The sequence below is a fragment of the Convolutriloba macropyga genome, chromosome 2, assembly GCF_964194025.1.
Source record: "Convolutriloba macropyga chromosome 2, txConMacr16.3, whole genome shotgun sequence".
Classification (NCBI taxonomy): domain Eukaryota; kingdom Metazoa; phylum Xenacoelomorpha; order Acoela; family Convolutidae; genus Convolutriloba; species Convolutriloba macropyga.
In genome coordinates, this window is record NC_134469.1 from 49497788 (window position 1) to 49523803 (window position 26016).

A 26016-nucleotide genomic window follows, 5' to 3' on the forward strand; every position below is an offset into this window, starting at 1 on the left:
AGTTACTTCCCGCATTTCTTGAGGTCAGAACAACAAGTTCACCAGTTGAAAATATGATTCAAACATGCACACAGTGAGAATGGGATGATGACAACAATGTTAAAAGGTGGGAACAGTTGATGAGGAAGGTCGTTGATGATAAATGCAGAGGATGTTGGCTGCAATGTTGGTATGTTTAAGAGAACAAGATTACAAAGGTATGCATGCTTACTTTTGGGTGCTGAAAAAGTTCAACTCAATTCATATCAGTTTACACACTTTCATTCACACACTTGCCACAGGTTAGCATGCTAGAGTGATGCCATTGATAAAGAAAAGTCATTCTACCGTTGCAGTATGAACAAACTTCTTTGAGATTATTAGCAAAAATAATAGCCACAATATTACAAATATGAGATATGAAGATATACAATTTTGGCACGAGTATCGCGTTGTCTGGAGAGAGGATGTCTGAAGTCGTTATTTTACAGCTCATTATCTAGTTACTTTCTGTCTGCTTTTGTAATTACAATACAATCTCAATTACAATATCTTGAAGCATAAACACAATATTCATCAATAGTCGAGTTAGAGGTGGCTTCTGCCGTTGGTCTCGCTGCTTCAACCAATTTGAAGCTCATAGACAGCTAATTTTACATATCATAACTCTGTGTCAAATGGGCCATAAACCATTAATTTAGACAAGAGAGCAAAACCTCGTAATTAAGCATACGAGACAATGAAGGCTTTGTTAGCCACCATGGTCTAAGCCATGCCCATTGGCAACTATTAAACAGATCATTAAAATCATCCACACTGCCCAATCAGCCACACAGAAACAGCAAACTCAGTATTATGTTCACATCGCTCTATCATCTCAAGCTCAAAATATCATTACTTGCACCATTAAATACTTCCCCCAGTTCATTTCAAATTAAATACATCAAACAAAACTTTCTTCTTCTCATGCCTCGTCACATCTCATTCAGCGAAAAATGATTAACAAGACAAAACGAAACTAAAAAGACCAGAAAAGCAGATATAAAGTAAATAAAATACACTTTTATCCACCCCCGATATCTCATATAAAAGAGATCTGTAATACATTTCTTTTACCCATGCAAAGAATAATTTACTGATTTGCTAATAACTGTTGCCTTGGCTTGTTAATTATAGTTTGTATATGAAACTCTGAGCCCTCAAACTAAAAGTTTATTAGTGATGTTTTTAATTCAAGCCCTATACAGTAACTATCAAGTCTCCAGCTTCTGATTGGTTGATAAATATGGAAAATGACAAGGAAGCTCGGTAATGTGCATTTTCACGTAATGTTCCGACCCCACTCACTAAAATTGGTTTCTTTATTGCATACCAATTGAAGGATAGGAAACTTATAAATGTTCACATAAACTGAAAATAATTGGTGTTTGAGTGAAAAAAAATTGTTGCAAACCAAAACTACAACATGAATTAAATATTACCATGCCGCATTAGAGTGCCAATGCAATCAGCCATTAATAAGACAAAAGACAACGAGACAAGACAAAGAACAAAAACAAAAAACATTAACTACGGCAAAAATTCAAGAGCTTTTTCTAAAAGTAGTAACGAAGTAAAAACCTCATCAAATAAACCCTGAAATTAAAAATGCAAAAGTCCTTCATGTCAGTGGAGGCCTAGCTATACCCATGTGACGTTCTCCTATATGCCAGCTATCTATTAGAGCAATTTTGGGGGCGCTAACTATTTCGGGTTTCTCAGGCTTTTGTTTTAAAGATTTTAAGTCAGGATGCTCGAAAGAGTTCTTTTGGCAATTTTGAGTCTATCTCCAGAAATAAAAGTTTTGTGCAGCAAAAGTCAACTGAGCTGTAGCTATCGTTCTCTCTGTTCTGAGAGTGGCAATTAGATTAGAGCACAACATTTGATGTTAAATATTTGCACGAGATAAAGTAAGAGCATTGTACAATTTAATCTTTATAATCCCGGATGTTTATGGGCGTGTGAATGAGTTAAACTTTACTAACAATGGGGTAAATGCACGCGCATGGATTGTACAAATATGTTTAAGCATGGCACGAATGTATGAGGGGCATGACACTCCCACTTCTTCAGAAAAAAATTAATGTCAAGTTTTCAATTTTCAGTTTTCAATGTCTTCTGATCTTAATTTATTCGCAATGAACTGTGATTCTGACGAGGCGCAGGCTGTCAGTTCTGTGTGCGAATCAGCATCCAGCGAGAAACACCAGAGAAATGTTGTCTGGGCGAGAGAGCTATAGAATTTTGTGTCAGCTGGAAGTGTGTCGTCTGTTCCAGAGGTGACCCGTGAGGAAATTGAGGGCCAGAGTATGAGTGTTTGCATTCTTCGCGGGGAGCCTCTGATGGAGTTCAGCAGCCCCGAGATGCAAGTAAGAATCTTGAAGTATGTGTAGTAATCGTGTCGTAGTTGTTGTTCACTGCATGAATTGTGAATGCATGTTGTGCTGTTTGGTTTTTACAGCAGTTGGCAACGAGAATGAGGACGCCATTGGATTTCGGAGGACGCTTCGCCTGCAACGAGAAGATCAGGCCGGATTGGGCTTTGCAGTCATGGGTGTGCGAGGGTTTGTATCCTCGTGACATCCTAAGTTATCACCCGAGGCCACATCGCACTGAAAACTTGTCCGGCTTCTTCAACTTCCGTGTGTTTGGGGGCGAAAGTCTGTATGATCCTAGCCTGCTCATTGCAAACTCGTTCACGTACACAGGCCCTCATGTAGATTCTAAGCCCACGCTGCCCACACTTGCTGTTCTCCTTTTTGGCGTGAAGCTCTGGATTATATGTCCAGACATCAAGACAGACACGGCAGCGTTCATTAGAGGGCTGGATTTGAAAGAAATGTGCAGCTTCCTCAAAGTAATTGCGCAATTAGTTCGGTTTTGACTGTTTTTTGTTCCTCTGCTGACACTATGGGAGCATAGTGCGGTTGATGTTCTTGATTGTCAAATGTCATGCTTGTTCAGGGGCCAGCAGGGAAAGGATTCAGATTCGTGATTCAACGGCCTGGTGACACGCTGTATCTGCGAGAGATGGTTGGGCACGCTGTCCTCACTGTCAATGGTCCCCTGGCATCGACTGTAGGATCATTGAAGAGGGCTCGTGTCTGCTATCGTCACCAGTGGTCACGGATTTGTCTCCAGAGAGGTTGCACGGGTTAAGTTGGATCGTTCCGTCTGGTAGTCGTGCTGGAGGGCACGATTATCAGCATCTGAAGAGGAAGCACAAGGAGGATCCCGTGAACAACCCGGCACCCCCTGCTCGTAAGAGGAAGCAGAAGAAGAAGGCCCGGTTTGGAAGAACTCAGCGCCCAAAAAGTCAGCTCAATGACAAGTGGTATCAAATTTTACTGCACTTTTTCCCAAATAGTATTGAATAAATAGCGAAAAATTGAAAACTGAAGAATACGAGAAATGCGGTAATACCCATATAGCACAAAGCACAATGTTTACGGTCTGTATATTAAATTTGAGTTGCGTAGCTCAAATAACAAGATGAGGCTTTTGTTTTTCGTATTTTAAGAAATTTTATAAATAGCACACAGTTCCGATAAAAGGAGAAATTAAACATAATATAGTGCACAGAAGCAAGTGAAAGAGGGCATATAGCACAAAGGTTGTTATGATCAATAACTGTGTTAAAAATTACAGCGCTAACTTTTATAGTTAAGCCAGGCTTTTGTTTTAAAATACACTGTTTTTTTTAATTAAGTTAAAAAAAATAACACGAAATTAAACTTTTTGGTTCCGTCATGAAGTCCAATCAGCACAAAATTACGCATTTAACAAGTATTACTTTAGCACTTCGCTTTTTTGTCTACTTGTTACTTAGTCTTACTAATAAATGGCCACGTAATACATTATAGCTGTTTGAAGAAGGCGCAATCGAATATATTTTGAGGGCCAAAATATAGCTTGACGGTTTTGACAGCGTTTTCTGGCAAGTTTCAATCGAAATTCTGTTTGTTTTTTGTTGTTGTTCTTTTTAGCCGCTTTAAAAAATGAATAAGGACAGGTCCTAATGCCCTTCTATAGAAACAGTGGTAATCGTAAATTTGTGGAAATATTGATTGATTCATAATGGTATTTATTACTTTGTAGTTAACTGTTTCAAAAAAATAAGTTAATTTTTTTTACTTTACTGTTTTTGTTCTTTTTTGTATAATTGTTACCAAACCGTTTTATGGACTGGTCGCATATGTTTTCTGGTGATTTATAAGTTATTTTTGTTTAGTTTTAGGTTTATCTGACGGTATGTTGACTTTTTTATTTAATTTAGTTTCTAAGAGGGACATAAATTTTTTGATGTAATTAATGTTTGTTGTTGCTGTTGTTTGATTTTGCTTATCGTCTTGACTCGCTTTCTTAATATTGACATATTACAGCAATCTAATGCATCAATTTTTACTCCACTGAGTTATTGGCTTTGGAGGCTATCTTATCGTTCATACAGAATTTTTTGAAAAAGACTTGGACTTTTTTGGGATTCGCAAATAATATTTTTTGGGTTTTTCTATCTGTTCCTCATTCGGAACCTTATGTGCCATCGCACATTACCGAGCCGCCTTGTTGCTAATCACTGCTACAAATGACGTCAAGCATATAAAAGTAATAAAAGTGTTTAAAAAAGATAAAGAGAGGCATGAAAAACGTACAAAATACATCTTTTGAGCTTTGCAGCGAAAAAAATGTATAGGAAAAAATCAGCGTAAGACAATGAAATGAAAACAAAAAGTAGATAGCTACTCTTAGCTCACAGCTTTGCAACTAAATAAAAAAAATGGACAGAATTGGTGAAATCTATCGAAGCTTAAGGGAAAAAGAATTAGGCTCAAACATTTTCCCTACATGCTGAGAACAAAAGACATACTGACCCCAATGATTAGAAATTAAAAAAAACAGTTTGTTAATAAAAGAAGGCTTTGTTGCCTTAGTGCAAAATCAGTTGCTGAGTGCTACATACCATCTGGTGAATATTCCGCATACACAAATCCAATCACCGTCTCAACAGACTTGGGCCCCTCCGATACATTGAAGTGGTACACTGTCTGAGTGAAAGTTGGAGGAAATAGGTTTAGACCGACTACTGTCACAATCACGGAGGATGCAACTTCCGCCACCAATCCTCCTCCGTCCACCACTGTCACGGACAAAACAAACGTCGGATCTGACTCCAACTCCTCCACTGAGGGCAGTGGCTTGTTCAGCCGAATTTCGCCTGCATTAACATAGACCAACTGTGCAGTTTCTTTCAAAATGACAATATTACTATAAAATTACAAAACAAAGTTTTACTAATCCAGCATGTACAACTTAACTATTGAGCTCTGGAAATCGCTCATCGTTTGAGCCCTCGACGAAATTGAATCAAGTGACAATAAATCAAAATCACCTGCTGAGTGGAGCAGATTTACCAAATAGAACTTCTAAGTTTGTGACGCCCAGCTAAGTGGGTGTATTATTGCAGCCCCCAAGCACATGTGCTATTTTAAATTCTTAAGAAACAGCGTTTCCCACGTCACCTGGAAAAACGTAACTACCAAGAGCTTATATCCGAGCTCCGATATCGAAATCTATAACGATTCACTGTAGTTAGAATCGAGCAACATATAATGACCTCTACTGCAGCAAAAAAATTCTCTGACTGTTAAAACCATTTCAGAACGATACCACAAAAATTACAAAAATGACGTCATTGGTTGCTAATGGTGTCGCACTATTGGTCCGACAAATTGTTATAGAAATCTTTCATAGGAGCCTTGTAAACTCATCTCATTTTCTGCTGGATATGATTTAGTCTCTTATCCTGATTCGCTGTGTTACCGGGTTTTGTTCTTAACGAGATTAAGGAGGATGGTAAATGACTTAGGATGTCTGTCTTTGTTAGGCCACCAAAAAGATTTTCTGCTATACAAAAAATGTTTTATCGTACAAGAAACTAATTTTTAACAAAACAAAGCCAAGAATACAAAAAAAAACTAAACAATCGCCTTAATAAAGCGTAATCTACAAAACTGTTCTTCGAAGAAAAGTTTCTACAAAGTTTCATAAAAAAGCCCAACTCTCAACCAAAAGATGAGAACTTCTAATTAATCTACTCCGGTTATGTTTATTTAGATGAATTAGGTTAAACGTCAGATGAATTCGAGCAAATATGGATCAGGTATATCACTCGGTGGAGAGAACATCACGAAAATCAGATTCACCGATGATACGGTTTACTGGCCTTCACAGAAGCAACTTGGCACAACCTCATAGATCATGTTACTCGCGAAGACTAAAGATATGATTGTGAACAAAGAACTTCATTCAACGTCTCAGTTAATGGCATGCAACTGGAACAGGTTCAAAAATTCAAATACCTTATAACCACCTTGAACTGGGATGCAAGAGACTAAGTTGAAATACAAATAAGAATAGCTCTTGCCAGGAAAGCGTTCAACGGAATGAGATACCTGCTTTGCAATAATAATATCTCCTTTAGAGTGAGAAAATGTTTTCTCAATTTGACTTACAACTTCAAAACATGGACCATTTCGAAAAACATCGCGGAAAAGTTGGGTGCGTTTGAAATCTTGAGCATTCGCCGAATGCAAGGATTCTCATGGACACAGAGGAAGAACAATGCACATATGCTACGAACCACCAAAATCACACCACTCTTAAAGAGCACACGGAAACGACAGCAAAAATTCCTGGGACACGTGATGAGGAAACAGCAGCAAAAGAATATATCGCCAACGGGCAAAATCTCCAGCCGAAATTCACTTGGAAGGCAAAGAGACCTGCATGTCGCAGTTCGAAGGAATCGCTAATCATTTGATCCAAATGAAGTATGACAGACGCGCCTGGAAAATGTATGCTGATGTTGCCGCCAAAGTCTGCAGCAGACTCGGCAACTAGCAGAAGATTAAACGCTAGTATATTCTAGTCCGTTTCAAAATACACAGAAGGAGAGCAAACACACCTCAAACTTTATCCAGCTTAACAAAAACAAATCGAAACCAACTCTTAAGAGTCCTAAAAAAATTGAACGCATAAATTTTTGCAACAGCTGTACACAAACAACTACATGAATCAAAGAGCCAACAGACAGCGAGCGCTCACTATGGGTTCCTGAGTACCACACAATAAAAGGACACCTCTCATTCAAAAATATAGCTCCCAAACAATATTCAGTTTTTTGGTGTCAGAACATCAGAAAGCAATTGTCTCATCATTAAACACACGTTCCCGTCTTTTCCCGTTTGCCCCCCCCCCCCCCGCTTAGTGGGTGCATAATATTCGCAACCATACACGCACGTGTCATATTTTTAAATGATGATTTACTGTGAAATGGCACGTGCTCTGTAACTTCGGGGTGCACAAGGTAGTGGAGTGCACAAACGGAAAAGATCCCACTTTCCGATCAAAAAACGTTGCGTGGAAAATACGTTTCCATTTTGCAAAACTGATCAACTGTAAACTTTCCCATTACTTAGAGTTCTTAATGGAATTATTTTCTCTTACTTTGACCCTCACACTCGATAGTCACAAGGGGGATTACTTGATTATCTCTCAACTAAGATTCGGTACAAGATAGTATATAAGCAATTTATTCTTTCCCATTGCGACTTTTTTTCCAGAAGTTTATCTTGAGATATATTACCATTCTTTTTCGCGTCTTGAAAGCTTTATACTAATTCTGCGTTTCGAAATTTTACGGAAGGTAGAAATTTTACGGCCAAAAAATTTAAACTTGAGAAAATTCTGGCATTCGACCTTTCGCTGCTAGACTAGGTGTTAGAATTTCGATCAAACTATAGTCTTAAACTTAGTGAGAATTAGAAAGAAAGTTTGACTTACCAGATTAGAAAGACAAGCAATTTGATTTTGATCAAAGAAATTATATAAATGAATCGTCAAGAAATGGTGCTGAGAATCAATATTCGGTTCAAATTGGTGAATCTAGATAACTATTATTAGAGTTAGATTAATTGATGTAAAATCTTCCCAGCATGTATTAAATGATGATGATATCTCCGGAAGTGTGAATGAATTCTCAGAAAAGTGCAAATGCATTCCATTTATGGTTCCCTTTGCGACTGATTTGCAGAAGCAAACCATATTGGGTAACCTTTGCGACCCCCACTATAAATCACGGTGCTAAGATTAGTTTTGTATCTTGACTTTTTCACACTGATAATGGGTATATATACAGCTGATTTTTGAGTCCTTTTTTATCCCCAAATTCAAATCACCATCTTGATCTAATAATCAGATCTCTCCTGTAAATCTCTAAATTCTACTGTAAAATATCATTTTGTTATTCTCTCATTTTTGAGAAATTAATTCTTTTACTTAGTTTAAAAACGCTTTTTATTCCGCTTGCGAAAGTCCATAACCCAAAAGGTTATGGGCCCAGAAATTTTCTAAGTCATAAAATTAATTTCCAAAACAAAACTAATTTGTTGTTGACAGTCATAATCCTTTTCTGCTTAGTACCTTTTCTTTTCACAACTGTTTTGCCTGCTATAAACTTCAATGGATCAACAGACAGTGAAGCTGCTGACCTACACAGGAAAGGCACAGGACTTTCCAATTTGGAGCACAAGATTTGTGGCGATGATGCAGACGAAGGGACTCTACAAATCACTACTGGGGACAGAGGAGCAACCCAATGAGCCTGCGCCACTGGCCAATGGGGCAACCAATGATGAGAAGAAGAACCACAAGGTGCTGAAGGATGCATATGAGAAGGAAGTTGCAGACATCAAGGAGAAACGGAACAATGTGTGGTGCCATCTGGCACTGACTCTAGATGCAACAACCCTCATGCTGATGAGACATGACTGTGTGGGAGATGATGGCATTGGAGATGGAGCAAAGGCATGGAAGCTTTTGCAAGAGAGATTTCAGAGTGTGGAGACGCCGACAGTGGTGACTTTAGTGGCACAGCTTGCTCGACTGCAGCTCGAGGATTCTGAGGATTTGGACAGCTTCTTCATCAGAGGACAGGAGTTGCTCACAAGGCTACAAGAAGCAGGGGAAGCAGTCTCAGAGACCCTCTTCAACGCCTTGGTCCTCAATGGTCTGCCAATGAGGTATGAAAGTTTTGTAATACAGGAAAGCTTCAACCCGGCAACGAACTTCACAGAGTTGAGGAAAAGGCTGCAGAACTTTCATGAGAGCACGGTGCAGAGACACAAGGGACAAAGTGGTTCAGTGGCACTGGCAGTGAAGCGTGACTTCAAGAAGGGACCCAGGAAAGGAAACTGCTTTGTGTGTGGGATCCCTGGACACTTTGCCAAGGACTGCAGAAAGAAGGAGACAGCACAATGCAGCAAGTGTGGTGTGAAGGGTCACCTAGACAGGGCATGCAAGAGACAAAGAGATGGAGGCAAACATGAGTCAGTGGCAATGGGTCCAACATTGGCTACACCAGACGAGGAATGCTGGGCAGCTCTTACCCAGTGGAAGACAGCAGGCATGCTAGTGGACAGTGGTTGTACAGATCACATAGTGACGAACATCGATGCGTTCCTGGACTTTGTGCCCATTCAATCAGTGGTCAGAAATCCCAACGGAGAGGCTTCCAGAGTGGTGGGCAGAGGCTGTGTGAGGATCAGCATACCCTCAAACAAAGGGGAATTCCAATGCGAACTCAAAAATGTTCTGTGTGTGTGCCGGACTATTCTTCAAACCTCCTATCAGTCTCAAGATGCACGGAGTGGGGACATAGCTTCACTTTCGAGAGAGGAAACAGCTGCATGAAACTCCAGAAGGGAACTCGGGTAAAACTAACACAAGAAAATAATTTGTTTTACTTACCCTGCAGCGTTCTAGAACTCAAGATGAGTTCCAACAGCGTGAAACTTGACAGTGCAAGGAAGTGGCACAGACGATTGGGTCATTTGAATCAAGCGGATGTGGTCAGGAATGCACCAGAGACAGTGGGGGAACTCGATGATGTATGCAATGTGTGTGCATTGGCCAAGATCACAAAGACTCCAGTACCAAGAGTGGCAGAGACCCAAGCAGAAGAGAAGCTGGAGAGGGTGTTCACAGACGTGATGGGACCTTTCAGAGTAGAGTCACTGTCAGGGTTCCGGTTCTGCATAGTGTTTGCAGACCAATACACGAAGTTTGTGTTTGTGGACTTGCTTAAGGCAAAGAGTGAAGCACTGACCAGCCTGAAGAAATTTGTTCTCAGTGTGGGGACGCCCAAGAAGCTGAGGCAAGACAATGCGAAGGAGTTTCTCTCAGAGCAGTTCGAGACGTACTGCTTAGATGCAGGCATTCTACAGGAGAAGACCATACCAGAGACGCCACAACAGAATGGGTTAGCTGAGAGGTGCAACAGGACACTACTGGAGATGGCAAGATGTTTGCTCATTGACTCAGGACTTCCCAAGATGATGTGAGGAGCAGCAATTCTTCACGCAGCAAGGATCAGAAACTTGGTTGTGAGACGAGGAGAAGAAAAATGCCCAGCAGAGCTGATGAGAGGTATAAAACCTAAGCTTTCAATTAGTAAATTATCTATTTTTGGTTGCACAGTCTTCATGAGGAAGAGGGACAGAGAAGTCAGCAAACTTGAACCCAAGGCACTGGAAGGAAAGTTTGTGGGTTACACTGAAGGAGAAAACGGATACCTGGTGTACATACCCAACACACGCAAGATGATGGCAGTTCGAGATGTGATCATCAAGGAGTCTGAAGTGGGCTCAATCCCTGACAACAAAGAAACGGCGGACCTACTAGATGATGGGTCGGAACTGGGAATCTGGCACCCAGATGATGGTCATCAAGATGATGACAACAGAGACAGACAGGACACATCTACTGCAATAAAGGAGGAGTGGCATGACGCAGGGAGCGTGAATACACAAGAAACAACACTGAGACAAGAGGCCTCGGATGTTGGAGAAACAGCACTAGATGAAGGATCTAATGCAACAAGAGGGAGTCACAGAGACTCAGAGTCACTGGAAGACAGTGACACAGAAGACTTCTCTCAGTTAGAGACAGTTGGCTTCAATGAAGATGCACTGGAACACGCGGACAGAGCAGAGCCCAGACGAGGGACACGAGCAAGGAATGTTACGCAATTTTTTGGAGAAGTCAGGACCCATCTTGCTGTGACTGAGGGCGACTATGTGGAACCCAAAACAGTCTACGAAGCCAAGCAAGGTGACGATTGGGACCAGTGGCACCGGGCAACGAAGGACGAGGTCAAGGCACTCCAAGACAACGAGACTTGGAACCTAGTGAGACCACCCACAGACAGGGACGTCATACCGGGCAAATGGGTCTACAAAGTGAAATTGGGACCCAGTGGTCAAGTGGACAAATACAAAGCGCGCTATGTGGCGAAAGGCTTCAAGCAAGTGGAAGGACTGGACTACTTTGAGACTTTTGCGCCTACCTGTAAGCCAGAGACATTCAGGATTCTACTTCAACTATCAGCGAAGCAGGGCCATGTGATGCACCAATTTGATGTCAAGACTGCTTTCCTGCACTCACCAATCAAGGAAGAAGTGTATCTGGAACAGCCACAGGAGTTTGTAAAACGCGGATCAGATGGGGAGAAGTTAGTATGTCGACTAAATAAATCAATTTATGGTTTGAAACAGGCTGCTAACAACTGGTACAAAGAGCTGGCAAACTTCCTACTGAGACAGGGGTTCACCAGAAGCAGGAACGATCACTGCTTGTTCGCAAGATCAGAAGCAGAGGATCACACCTTCATCTTGGTCTGGGTTGACGACATCATAGTAGCATCAAGAAGTATGAGTGGTCTCTGATGTCAAGAAGGCACTAGAAGCAACCTTTCACATGGAAGACAGAGGGAGACTACACTGGTTTCTGGGTCTAAGAATCAGACGAGAAGAGGGCAAAGTCACAGTTGACCAAGAACGCTACATAGAAACAATGCTTGAGCGGTTTCAAATGGATCAATGCAAACCCTCAAGAACTCCAGCTGATTTGAATTTGAAACTTCAGACAGCACAGAACGGAGACGAAGAAGTGGACCAGAGGATCTACAGAAGCTTGGTTGGATCACTTCTGTATCTGGCCGAACAGACGAGAAGAGACATCATGTTCACAGTCAACATTCTCTCCAGACACATGAATGCACCTACCAATCAACACTGGATGTGCGGAAAACGACTTCTGCGATATCTTCAAGGTTCAAAAGGTTTAAAACTTACTTACACAAAAGAGGCTAGTTATGATTTAGTGGGGGAAAGTGATGCAGACTGGTCTGGAGACGTGAACGACAGAAAATCAACAACGGGCTATTACTTCAAGCTCAACGGACGTGGCGCAGCACTCAGCTGGGGTGTCAAGAAGCAGGCCACAGTTGCTCTTTCTTCATCAGAAGCAGAATATCAGGGCATGGCAGCAGCAGTTCAGGAAGCACTCTACCTGAAACAACTTCTAGAGGATTTTGGCATCCAACAGAAACGTCCAATAGCAATTGGAGAAGACAACCAAAGTTGTATCAGACTCTGCCAAAACCCAGTCATGCACAAAAGGAGCAAGCACATCGAAACAAAGTTTCACTTCATCCGGGACAAAACGGAGGATGGGACTATTTCAATTCATTACGTTCCTACAGACAAAATGGCAGCGGACATCTTCACAAAGTCCTTACCCGTTTCGAAAATGGAAACATTCAGAGCAGTTTTGATGGGAACAGACTCTACGCAATCAGCTCAAGTCTGAGTGGGGGTGTTAGAATTTCGATCAAACTATAGTCTTAAACTTAGTGAGAATTAGAAAGAAAGTTTGACTTACCAGATTAGAAAGACAAGCAATTTGATTTTGATCAAAGAAATTATATAAATGAATCGTCAAGAAATGGTGCTGAGAATCAATATTCGGTTCAAATTGGTGAATCTAGATAACTATTATTAGAGTTAGATTAATTGATGTAAAATCTTCCCAGCATGTATTAAATGATGATGATATCTCCGGAAGTGTGAATGAATTCTCAGAAAAGTGCAAATGCATTCCATTTATGGTTCCCTTTGCGACTGATTTGCAGAAGCAAACCATATTGTGTAACCTTTGTGACCCCCACTATAAATCACGGTGCTAAGATTAGTTTTGTATCTTGACTTTTTCACACTGATAATGGGTATATATACAGCTGATTTTGAGTCCTTTTTTATCCCCAAATTCAAATCACCATCTTGATCTAATAATCAGATCTCTCCTGTAAATCTCTAAATTCTACTGTAAAATATCATTTTGTTATTCTCTCATTTTTGAGAAATTAATTCTTTTACTTAGTTTAAAAACGCTTTTTATTCCGCTTGCGAAAGTCCATAACCCAAAACTAGGCATGCTCAATTAAACGTATATTAGATCTACTCCCCTTTCTCAATCGGGCCAGTTGTGAGGTTAGGCATCAGCATTTAAGGAGACTAGGAAGACTAATCACTAGAAATTAACTGTTCACACCTGTGGAGGAGTCAATGTCAAAAATCTCTCCTTCGTTTCCACTCTCAATTATGAAAGTGACAGCTCCGAACAGTGGTCCAGCGTCCTCATCACTCGCTGTTACTTTCAGTACCACTGACCTCACTGGGGTTGAGTAGGGCATGTCCTGTCTGTACTCGCCTTGGCCGAGAGAAGGTCTGCAGCAGAAAACCCAACAATTGGAAACGAACGAAATGATCAACGAACAAAATGAACGATTTAAAAAGACAGCTGGCATAAGTCTGTGCGTGATAGTTAATGATAAGTTATGGTTTAAAAGTTAGTAAATGTAAAAAAACCTCTCAAGATACAGGACTGATTGCTTTTGAAAGCATAACACATTCTAATTGAAGGGTTAATTTGAAAAAAAAAACATTAATTATTTTTTTTTACAAAACTTCAATTTTAGGAGACCATTTTACTGATTTGCTCAGCACAATTAGGGAGATAATAATAATAATAAAAATTCTGAAGAGCTGAGAAAAACTTCTAATTCAATACAAACATTTTGACATCTCCATAGCTAATAGCTACTGGTTTTAAACCACGCCCACAGAAAACAGAAAAAAGGAAGTAACAGAATGTGCTTATATCCCGAATATTAACAAATAAAGTAAATTCCAAAAGCTCTCGGAGAAAAAGAAAACATGATGAAATAATCCCGTGAATTTCAAATTAAATTCATCAGGTCCTTATTTACACTACAGAGGTCTCGATTCAGAATCAGTTGCAACTAACCTGGATCTGCGAGAAGACAAGGGATTGACCTCAAAAAATTTACTTGCTCCCCGAATTCAACAAGGAGGCTCGGTTATGTTCGTTTGCACATAACGTTCCGGCCTCGCTAAATCACATTTTAACTTAATTTTCTACCAAATGAGGAAGAGATGAAATTTTCAAATGAAATATTGTTCAAAAACAATTGTTGTTTGAATTTAAAAAATGCCACATTAGAGGGCCACTGAGACCTGCCATTATTGAGGTTAAGAGACAAGACAAACAACAAAATCAAACAACAACAACAACAAATACAGACAAAATCAAAAATTAAATTAAAGTATTGCGAAAAACCGGTGTCCAAGCCGTGAAAACAACAAGCAATGCAGTAAAAACCTTAGATAAATTTAATTGCACCTTTCTTCAACACCAATAATGTGATTTTGCGACTTGTTATTAACGAGACTAGGTGACAAGTAGACAAAAAAGAACAGAAAATGTCAAGTTAAATTCAATTGCGCCTTTCTTCAACACCAATAATGTGATTTTGCGACCTGTAAAAAAGAGACTAGGTAACAAGTAGACAAAAGAGAACAGAAAAATGTAAAGTTAAAAAATACGTCTATTTTTTCAAACATTCGGTTTCACAGTCATGCAAAATTTTAGCTATCCATTAATATAAAACGGATTGCTTTATAATCACTTAGAGACCATTGAAACCATAGTCATTCATTACCCAGATTATTTCTTACGACTAATAAAAGACAAAAAATACTGTCGATAATAAAAAAACTCAAAACTAATTGGCTAAAATTGAGTCTCCAAGACTTGAAAACAATAACTAGACTATTAAAACATAACAAACAATTAAACAAAAATAGGTTCCTTTGTTCATCCATAGGAAGCCGCGAAGACTCTCAGATATCCAGCTTTTCTCATACGACCTCAAAAAAACGACAAATGAAGACAAAAGTTTAAAAACTTCCAGTCATTTCTGCTAGAAAACGGCGTCAAAGCCGTTACAATTATAATCTTTTCACTGACAAAAATGAGAGTCCAAATACACCTTCTTCTTAAAAGCCAATAGTCTTCGGTTTTATTATCGAAAACTCGTAGTATCGAAGCCGAAAAACAATAACTTAAATCTTTAAAATAAATATTAATCCATCAGAAAGAAGATGCGACCTGTCTTTGCTGCTGAAATTAAACTAACAGCAGACCAAAAAAGGAGAAAACGTGGCAAAGCTCAAAAATCCATTGTTTATTTTGAAAACAAGCATTTTTGTGAAAGTCAGAACGACCAAAGACTTCGGACTTAAAAAACCAGGTAGATTTGCTTGCAACTCCTTAAGAAGCCAACCAGACCTGTCATTAGTAAGCCTTAATTTGAATTGTTATTGAATCTGCAATTAACATAAAAAAGAAAAAAAATGCAAAAATATTTTTAAAAAAAAGACAGCGACTGATTACAAACGGAATTATTTTTGTACTGGAAAAACAACAATTAGACCAAAACGAGACCTGCTATTGCTGTTCATTCAATAGTAATATGTAATTTACCACTCACAGCTCTCTATAATGCATCGGTCCGCCAGAAATGACTGAACAAAAAAACCATTTGAGTATATAGTTCCTCACCCTCTAAATTTGGTAAGAACAAATAGAGAAAACGCAGTCTTAAAAATGTCAAAACACTTAAAAAAACTTTTTAAAAGTTAATATAAAAATACATGTCACTCTTTCTGATTTCAATCATCACTAAAAACAGAAAAAAAATAAAACAACTAAATAAAATTACTTGGAACCGTACAGCAAAACAAGCAAAGATCACAATAATTGTGTAAAAATTTTTGAATTGTTACAAAATGAGGATTGATGAATAAATGGCTTCAAAGTAACTGAATAGCAATGACTTCAAAAAGGCAGTTTACCAAGTTCCAGAAAAATAGAATAAATCTTTATGGATTTAAAAAAAAATAACTGAAATTTGCATAAAAAATTAGAAAAATCGTTTATAAAATTTAGGTTTAGTTGTCACTAGCTAAACTTTCCCTTATTAGCTTCAAATGCATTTGAATGAACGTTAATCTTAATTTTCTAAGTTAGTCTGTTAACCAACAAATATAGTTGAGCAGTACGACAAATAAGCTTATTATTATTGATCATTTCCAGATTATTCTACTACTTTTCGGCAAATCAAAGTAATAGTGTATTGAAATGATGGTAGTAGACCGAACGAAACCTTTAATAACCAGAGTCCAAAAGCAGTCGTCAGAATATTGTTTGAAAGAGTATGTGACTTTTGTTTGATGCTCTATTAACGATGAGATGTAATAGAAAGAATATATTTAACCCTGCCAATAGAAACTTTTGCGGTAACTGTTTTATGAGCGGTTAAAAAATCAGATACGCCTGTAAGTAAATTATCATCTACATCTACTGCATATTTAACCGTAGGTTTTGCTCCTTTAAGTTCACACCCAATGTTGGGAAAATAAATGTGTAAAAAAATCTGTTGCAGAGATACCAGCATTTCTCTAGAGGTCGTAAAAATCAGTACTGATAAATGCCTCTTTCATAAAATATAAACTTCTTTTATTATATCGGAGAATGTGCCTATAATCAGAATGTAGCAAAAATCGTCATTTTCTTTGAGTAAAAAATAATAGACAATTTTTAGAAACGGAATTAAAGAAAAACGGAAAGTTCTGACACTTATAAGAGTACAAAAATACACGGAGAGTCTGCTGAATGAAACAGAAAAACTCCGGTTGATTAACGCACTCTGAAATTTATGGAACAACTCAGTTGGAGGGTTAAAAAACAAAGAAAAATTAACCACATATTTTTCCCGCAAATATATTCAACCACAGCACTCTATTTTATCCTAATCGAGTTTTCGCCTAATTTCCTACACCCCGAGAATGTTCTCCAACAAAAGCGCAAAAGCGGTCAAGTAAAAATTTTGCGAAAAAAACCGTTTACAATAATTGTTCCGACCCTCTTGAGGGGGGAGGAACTATATACTCAAATGGGTTTTTTTTGTTCAGTCAATTTTGACCGATCGATATATTCATTATACAGAGTGGCGAGTGGTATCAATAAAAAGCCCCTCCAGCGTAGAATATGAAATTAAAAAGATTTTGTTGAACTTTGTATTTTACAGGGAGTTATCGAGGTTTGAAGTTTTGTGAATAATAGACGAATTTCCGTTGTTTTTATTCCCATTTTCCACAGTTTCGCTTAAAATTTCGTCAATTTTGCTAAAAATTGTGAAAATTGTTAACAGTAGTCCTGTTTATTTTGTTTTTACAGACAAAAAGTATTGTTGACTATTTTGATTTAATTTTTCCGACTAAAATTTCGGCTACGTATTTCAAAATTCAGCCTTTTTCATCAAAAATTGTCCAAAATAGGCTTCTTTAGTCAATTTTGATTAAATTTGCCGGAAGTAAACACCCAAAAACCAACAAACAATCTTTGTAATTTACAAAGGGAGTTTGTTTTACTAGTTTTACTTCCAATTCCGTTGAGAGTAATCTAGAATCAAAATTTTGCCGTTTTTCGCAAACTTCACTCTATGATTATCAAAAACGCAGCATTTATTTTTAATCTTTTAACTAACAAATTATATAGATCCAAAGCATTCGAAACAATTGAGTTTTCTAAATGGACGAACAGCAATAGCAGAGCTGGTTTTGGCCCAATCATGGACTGTTACGATCGAAAAAATAATTCGGATTGTAATCAGTCGGTCTCTTTTAAGAAAATAAAATCGAGTTTTTTTATGATAATTAAAGAACAAAACAATCCACATCACAGCTAACTGTTGATAGGTCCAAACGACTTCTATACAGTTCCAATTTATGGTAGTTCCATTTTATGGTATCTTTTTTCTGTACTCAAAAGAATTTGGTCGTTTTGACTTTTAAAAAACTTTTAATTTAATTAAACAGTGGCTTTTTGAAATTCGCCACAATTTTTCTCTTAAATTGGTCAGCTCGTGCTTAGTATCAGCTAGGAAAGAATGTTTCTTCTTCCTCTTCTTTCTGTTGATTTAAATATGATTTTTTTGCTGTGTTATGAGTTAAGTTATGGTTTTTCTGGCTTTTATACTACTAGATTTCACAATTTTTAGGTATTGGCCACTTTTTCACGCTTCATTCTCGTTTTGTCACATTATCACATTATTGACAGTTCTCAAATTAAATCATTGGCGCTTAAAATAAGGCAAAATTGAGCATATACAAGTCTTGAAAGGCATAGATTATTGTTTCAACGGCTTCGACATCCCTTACTCGAAGAATTTAATTGATTTTTTTTACAATTGCCTTTAACTGCCGTTTTTGTTTGTCTTTGTAGTCGTATTAAATTACTTGGATAAAGACAGATCTCATTGGCATTTCATGAAGGAAAATATGAGCCTTTGTTCTGATTTGAGTCGATAGCTGATGTCCTTCATGACTTTGAAAACAATTGTTTTCAAAAATATAAAACTTTTTAACGTTCTTTAGCTTCTGATTTTTGTTGTTTTTTCTATCTATTTGTTAGCTTGTCTCGTTAATTACAGGTCAAATATGACATTATTGTTGTCGAGGGAAGGTGCAGGTGTAGAAAATCTAATGTTTTTTTTAAAGAATTCGTTATGAATTTACTGGACTCTGCAAGGGTTTTTCGCACAAAAAGTAAGCCAGTTTTTGATTTTTTGCCTATTTTTAACGCTCTTTTTGTAGACGTCAGACATATTCTGATTTATGACAGTTCTCAAGCGCTTCTTGTGGACGAATAGGCGAACCTATTTAATTGTTTCATTTTGTAGCTAATGGCTTTCATGACTTCGAAAATAATTGTTTTCGAAAAAACAAGTTTCATATACAATAAATTTTGCAATTTTTTCTTTATTTTGGTCAAATTTTCACCACCTCTCATTCATGAGAAGGCCTATAACACGTTCTTGGCATTTGATGAAGGCTCAATTGAATATATTTTTAGGGGCCAAAATTGACTTTACGGCTGCGACAGCGTTTTCTCGCAAGTTTCGATTGAAATTCTGTGTTGTCTATATTTGTTGTTTTTTTGTAACCAAAAATCACTAAAGACAAGTCTTAAGGCACGTCTATAGAGAAGCGCATGTGATCATAAACATAATGGATGTTTTCAATTGCCATCGAATGGTTTTCCTTTGAATTAAATGTTTTTAATAAAAAAAAAGCCATTTTTTTTATCTTTGCTGTTTTTTTTGTTCCTTTTGTCTATGTGATACCTAGTCTCGTTAATTTTAGGTCTCAAATGACATCATTATTGTCTAGGGTAGGGGCAAATTTTCACCACCTCTCATTCATGAGAAGGCCTATAACACGTTCTTGGCATTTGATGAAGGCTCAATTGAATATATTTTTAGGGGCCAAAATTGACTTTACGGCTGCGACAGCGTTTTCTCGCAAGTTTCAATTGAAATTCTGTGTTGTCTCTATTTGTTGTTCTTTTTGTAACCAAAAATCACTAAAGACAAGTCTTAAGGCACGTCTATAGAGAAGCGCATGTGATCATAAACATAATGGATGTTTTCAATTGCAATCGAATGGTTTTCCTTTGAATTAAATGTTTTTAATAAAAAAAGCCATTTTTTATCTTTGCTGTTTTTTTGTTCCTTTTGTCTATGTGATACCTAGTCTCGTTAATTACAGGTCTAAAATGACATCATTATTGTCTAGGGTAGGGGCAAATGAACAAAATCTATTCTTATTTTTAAGAATTCGTGTTGAATTTACTGGCTTCGACAGGGATTTTTCGCGCAAAAAGTAAACTAATTTTGATTTTTGTCTATATTTAAGGTTCTTTTTCTAGACTTAAAACATATTCTGAAAAATTGCACGCCTCAAGCGTTTCTCTTGGACAAATAGACGAACCTATTTCATCATTTCATTTTGTAGCTAATGGCTTGCATGAATTTGAAAATAATTGTCTTTAAAAAAAAACAAGTGTTAATTAATTTTTCCCTTTTTCTTTTTTGTTCTACTTGTTATCTATTCTCACTAACGAGACCTCGCTATACCACATATTGGCGTTTGCGGAAGGCTGGATTGAACACATTTTGGGGGCAAAATATGGCCTTAAGGCTTCGACAGCGTTTTCTTGCAAGTTTCCATTGATTTTTTTTGTCTCTCTTTGTTGTTTTTTTCAGGTCTTTAGGCCCCGCTATAGAAGCATATGTGATCATAAACATATTGCGTATTTCCAATTGCCATCTAATGGTTTGCCTTTCATTGAAATTAATTGTTTTTAGAAATGAAGCAAATTTTTTTTATCTTTGTTGTTTTTTTGTTCTTTTTTGTCTAAAGGTTACCGAGCCTTTTTATAGAGTTGTACCATTTCTTTTCTTGTAAAAAACAAGTTATTTTGTTTAGTTTCAGTTTTATCCGACGCTATTTTGAGCTTCTGTTTTTTTTTAAATGAATATAAAATTTTGGATGTAATTAATGTTTGTTGTTTTTGTTGATTGATTTTGTTGTTCGTCTTGACATGCTTTCTTAATAATGGCTGATCTCATCAATGTAATGCGGCATTTTCGCTCCACTGAGCTATTTGCATTTGAGACGATCTTTGTTCACACACATTTTTTTGAAAAATATTTGAATTTTTGGGGTTTTCTATCTGTTCTTATTTGGTAGCCATTTACGCCAAAAACATGGATGAGCGGGGTCGGAACTTGATGTCCGAACGCACATTACCGAGCCTCCTTGTTGCTTCATACTTCGTTCGAGAGCAATTAATTATAACAGATGAGTCTTGTTGATTTTATGCAACTGATCTGAAAGCTTCAGTTGCTCAGTAAGTAAGTATAACTTGAAAAAATCATTCGTCTTCTCAACTCGAAATATGATAACAAATTGCTGCCAAAGAATAAAGATCATACTTGAACTCATTGAAGTCCAATAGCTGAACTACAACTGAGGCAGCTTCACTGTTTGATTCCTGCTCTGCTTCTCCATTCAGATTCCCAGAGGATGCCTCTATAGTTAATGTCAGTACACCATTGTTGAATGCAACTGCTTCGAAATCCAAAAGCGCCGAGGAAGTACTCGTGCAAATTTGACCAGATCCCGCATCCACAGTGAACCAGTCCGAATAAATCGAATCCAGAAGGGTGTAGCTAAGTTGAGGTGATATGCAAGAAGAAGTAACTGCAGTCACCTGAAACCAATTTAATGTTTTTTAAAAAATCCAAATAATTATATATTCATATTGATAATATTAATCCAATCCCTTCTTTTAAAATCCTACTTCATTTAACCACGCAGGAGCAAGTCGAAATTCACGATAGAAATTCGCGATAGCCATTCAATCAACTCTCGTTGCGACAACAAGTTGCCTAACCTACCAAAGAAATAACTTGTTAGCGCCCCGTGGACACTTCAAAATATTGAAACATTGGCAAAACTCTGCTTCGGGATTAGACTATCGGTTTCCGCCACTTTTTTCTCGCCACTGTTGCTGTATGAAGAACAGCTGAAACAGATAGTCTAATCAATTGCACTGCAACGAAAATTACGCAACGGTTGTAAATGCAACGTTAGTTGATTAAAAACATTATCACCCAGTTGTCATCACCCTCAACAAGTTATTCAACAACTCAGCTTCGTCTCGGAGTTTGGTAATTTCTCAATGGCGATAACAGCTGTGTGGTAACATTAAATCTTAAACTGCCATTTGAGCTAATTCAGTTGGATTCACGAATTAAGCTATTTTGAACTCAGTCCGTGTGTTCTTCAAGATCAGTAATTAGTCCTTTTTTATCAGTTAAGCCCATCCATTTTATCGTCTAAAAATCAGATCATCAGATTTTGTATTTACTTAGAAACGAAGAACTATACATCCCAATTTCTTGCCTTTTCCTCTTCCAACTTTCAAAATTTATCTCAAGGACAAGATTCAAAATCACAAAGACAAGATAGGTATAAACAATTAAGACTTTCCTGAGATAAGGATTCTTAGATTCCAAATTAATGTATAAAAACTCACAAAATGCATTTTCAACTTAGCAGCATCGTGTCCAAAAATTTTACGAGAAGAAATTGTAGGTCTCTGATCACAGCTATGGTACATGAGAACTTGAAATTGAATTGAGCGCGAGGTTGAGCTAAGTATCGCATTTCTAGATTTTCATAGAAGTGAAATGAGTCTGACAATCATTTCGAAGTGTGCGGTGCCGAAAGCCAACGGATGTAAATTTATAATTAAACCTCATTTCGATACCAAGTGACTGTCCCTTGCTGGCATCAATCACCTTATGTATCTCTCGTGCGCCAGAGACCATTGACGAGCTTGTCGGAGCTTGACGAGCTTGTTGCAGTTCTAATTAAAAGGTGATTTCAAGTTTCCCATTAGTTGTATTTCGTGACCAACAAGCTCAATAACTCGTAGATCAATATAAAAAGTATAAATAATTCAGTGAAGTAGCTTCATATATAAAAATCAGTTGTTTGGGTTGGGGTGACAAGCCCTATATGATGGCAAACGTTTCGACATCTTTCGAGTCGACTGAGGGGGCATGGGCAAAATCTCTACACCTGTTGAGAAGATTTTAGTGACGGCCACCAGTTAGAATCTAACAAAGCTGAGCGTGAAGACCTTTGACACTATTCCCTCAGAAAGATTCTCTTTAAACATCAGAGATCTCAAGCTATCAGCGATCAATCAGCGAAATGAGTTTCATTGAAAGGAAGTGCTTTTCCTGATAAAATAAAAGCTATCGTATTTTGCCATGGATTCTCCCATTGCCGCAAGTTTTGTTTCATATATTCTCTCGATTTATCTATTCTCTGAGATTTGTCTTTTCAATTTGTGTTGACGATGCAGTAAATCTGCAAAACGCCTTACTATCACAAAATACATCCCATTCGAGTATATCCTCATCAGAATAAATGCTGACCCTTTGCGACAACAGGATTTGCAGTTATGTGCATTTTTTTTCAAGTGGCTTTGTAGAAAAAAATGATATCCGTCTTATATTTTGTGAACATCAGATTGACAGATGAACAATCCTTCTCCGTCAAAAAGACCGTCAATTTCCAAATTTAGTAGTGACAATGATGAAATTTTAAGGGCATATACTTATGGTTATGTAATGAGGCATCATTGCATGCAAACTGAATTTTTGAGAGTTTTTTAATGAAAATAATGAAATGAAGCGGATTTTTGATGTTTCATGCTGAATACGCTTCTGAAAAGTCAATCATAAATTGAACTTTTCGGGTGAAGTGTCCCCTTGTCCTCTTTAGCTGCAAGCGGTCAATGTATCGACTCGTTGAACCAGATTTGCATCGCAAAATATCCTCGGGTCAATTTTTAATAAACTGTTTGAGATGATTTATGACGCTTTTGAAAGAAGTTCATGTGACGGCCGCTCTTAGATCTCATTGACAAGATTCCTGCCTTAAAAAATGCGATGTCGCACATGCGTCAAACTTGCACATATTTTCAATTAGTACAGAAGAAAGAAGAAAAGTTGTGTTTCAAGAGCTTAACATGAGACAAATAAATAACTCTTGAGAAGACAGCATAATTTATTATAAAGACAAAAACTTGTGCTATGATCGCAGCACAATAGCTCTGAAAACACAAAATCAATAGAGTTACCACTATGACAAATGCGTTACAATAATAAGAAAAATGGTTCACTTCATTTTGATAGCCAGTTGAGAGCACATCAAAGGGGCTAAACTATCGATGCCAGAGAGCGAAAAATTATTTATTCAAAGGACACACTTTGTGGTAAATTAAGTACTTCTATTTGTAGACCAATTTAACAACAAACAAGCGTTAAGAGTTTTGTAGGCCAGCAGCCAAAGGGTCAGATGTACATTTTATTTGAAAGTTATCAAAATGAAAATAAAAATTACGTTTTCACACTACTGTTTCCACAAAACACGTCAGTAAATTCCCCAATCAATATTGTTGAACGAATTGCTGTCTTAGCTTTCTGCATATTTCTTACGCTCATAACTGAAAGCGTCACTTTTAATCGCCAACACAACCTCACAAATGTTGTTTGAACAAAGAATAAAACCAATACTGAAACGTTCAGTACTGAACAGAGAGAAATTTTTCCTCAATACTGGGCGCTTCCATCACTGGTAGTTTAGCATATCACTTAAAAAAAGTGGAAAATTGATTAAATTTTTGCTATGTAATTGATTTTTCCGGGAGGAAAAAATTGAGTATATAAAAAGGAGGCTCGGTAAAATTGTTCAAATATGATTGGTGTACGATTTTAAAAAAATGTCCCTAATGAGACTTGGTAGCAAGTAGACAAAAATGAACAAGAGTGGCAAGGTTAAAAAAACGTTTCTATTTTTTGAATAGAAGCATTTCTAAAACATATACAAAATATGTCGTACGTCTGAAAAATAAACTGCAATTACAGACAAAAAACAAAAAATTTTTCGAGAAAACGGCGTCGAAGCCCTAAAAAAACACTAAAAAATTAAATATAATCAATTGCGCCTTCTCAGAACACCAAACATACCCGGCAGATTGCCAAAAAATAGCCACCGTTGATTCCAATAAGCATGATTGGGATTGAAAGAATAGAAGATATTGAAAAAAAAAGATTTTTGTACAAAAACATTTTTTTAGTCCGATTTATTTTGACGGCATTTCGTAGTTGAACATATTTCTGTTTCTTAGAGAGAAGCTACAGGGGCTAATATCAATACCAATAAGCATAAGAGATGCTGACTAATACTTATAGGCACGACGTTCAAACAGCGGGCATCTAAAATTGGGCTTTATGGGTTTATCCCGTTTCTATTTCTGACTTCAATTTTGTATACTGACTCTGCTCATTTTGAGTTGCTTTGCTGAGCAACTGATGTTCAAATTCACTTTTAGCAGAATGAAGGAAGAGAGAAACTAGCCTAGAGAAGTAAAAAAGATTTCACGCAAAATGTCGAAAAAGCGGCAAAATGGTAAAGCGAAAAAAAGTTCGACGAAGTAAAAAAAATAGGAGCACTATAATAGCCGGCTGAGAAGATGAGGACGGCTATTAGTAATGTGATATTTGACCATTGGATAATGGGCCTAGGTAACAAGTAGACAAAACAGAAAACGGGCAAAATTGCTATCTATATTTAAATTTTTCGAAAACAACTAATTCGTAAAAACATCAGCCATCAACTGAAATTAGTTATCACACTAATTCTCATTAAAAATTTAATTTACTTCTCCAAAAAGGGCCTTGAGATCGGTCACTATTCAGAAAATGTCATACGAAAAGCAAGACCAATACAAAACTCAAAAATTTATACAAGCTTTTGCAAAACTCCGGTGTGGAAGCCGTTAAAGCCATAAGCAATGCAATTAATGTTTTTATTGCACTGCTTATGGCTTAAACGGCTTCGACATCGGATTTTCGCAAAAAATTATAATAAATTTTGTATTTGTTGTTTGTTTCGTACAGGTTCCCTCTTATCTTTGTTCAACACCACCACAGTGATATGCGACCAGTAATTAATGAGATTATGTAAAAAGTAGACAAGTGAAAAAAGTGCGAAGTAGGTCAAAAATTTGTTATACTTTGATTCAAAAGTACTAAAAAATTTAGCTATCAGCTCAAATCAATAGAAAAAGTTACTTTGTTCATGAATAAGAAACCGCTTAGACCTGCAATTACCCAAATTTTTTATACGACTAAAGAAAAAATACAGACAAAAAATATTGAATTCTGCTAGAAGACTGTGTCGAAACCGTTGAAAACATAATGTATTCACTGAAAAATCTGAAATGCTGAATGGTACCTTCTTTGTGAAAGCC

The 26016-nt window shown here is 37.3% G+C and overlaps 1 protein-coding gene across 1 annotated transcript in view; it reads right to left on the reverse strand.

Moving 5' to 3' along the window:
- The window catches only part of LOC142358731 (protocadherin-23-like), a 239014-nt gene that overhangs the window by 178139 nt on the left and 34859 nt on the right, over positions 1-26016 (reverse strand). Inside the window, exons 5-7 of the mRNA XM_075410273.1 lie at positions 21119-21396; positions 13468-13643; positions 4979-5233 (exon numbers count right to left, since the gene is read on the reverse strand). Of these exons, the coding sequence (XP_075266388.1) occupies positions 4979-5233; positions 13468-13643; positions 21119-21396 (709 nt within the window). The remainder of the gene's footprint in view (positions 1-4978; positions 5234-13467; positions 13644-21118; positions 21397-26016) is intronic.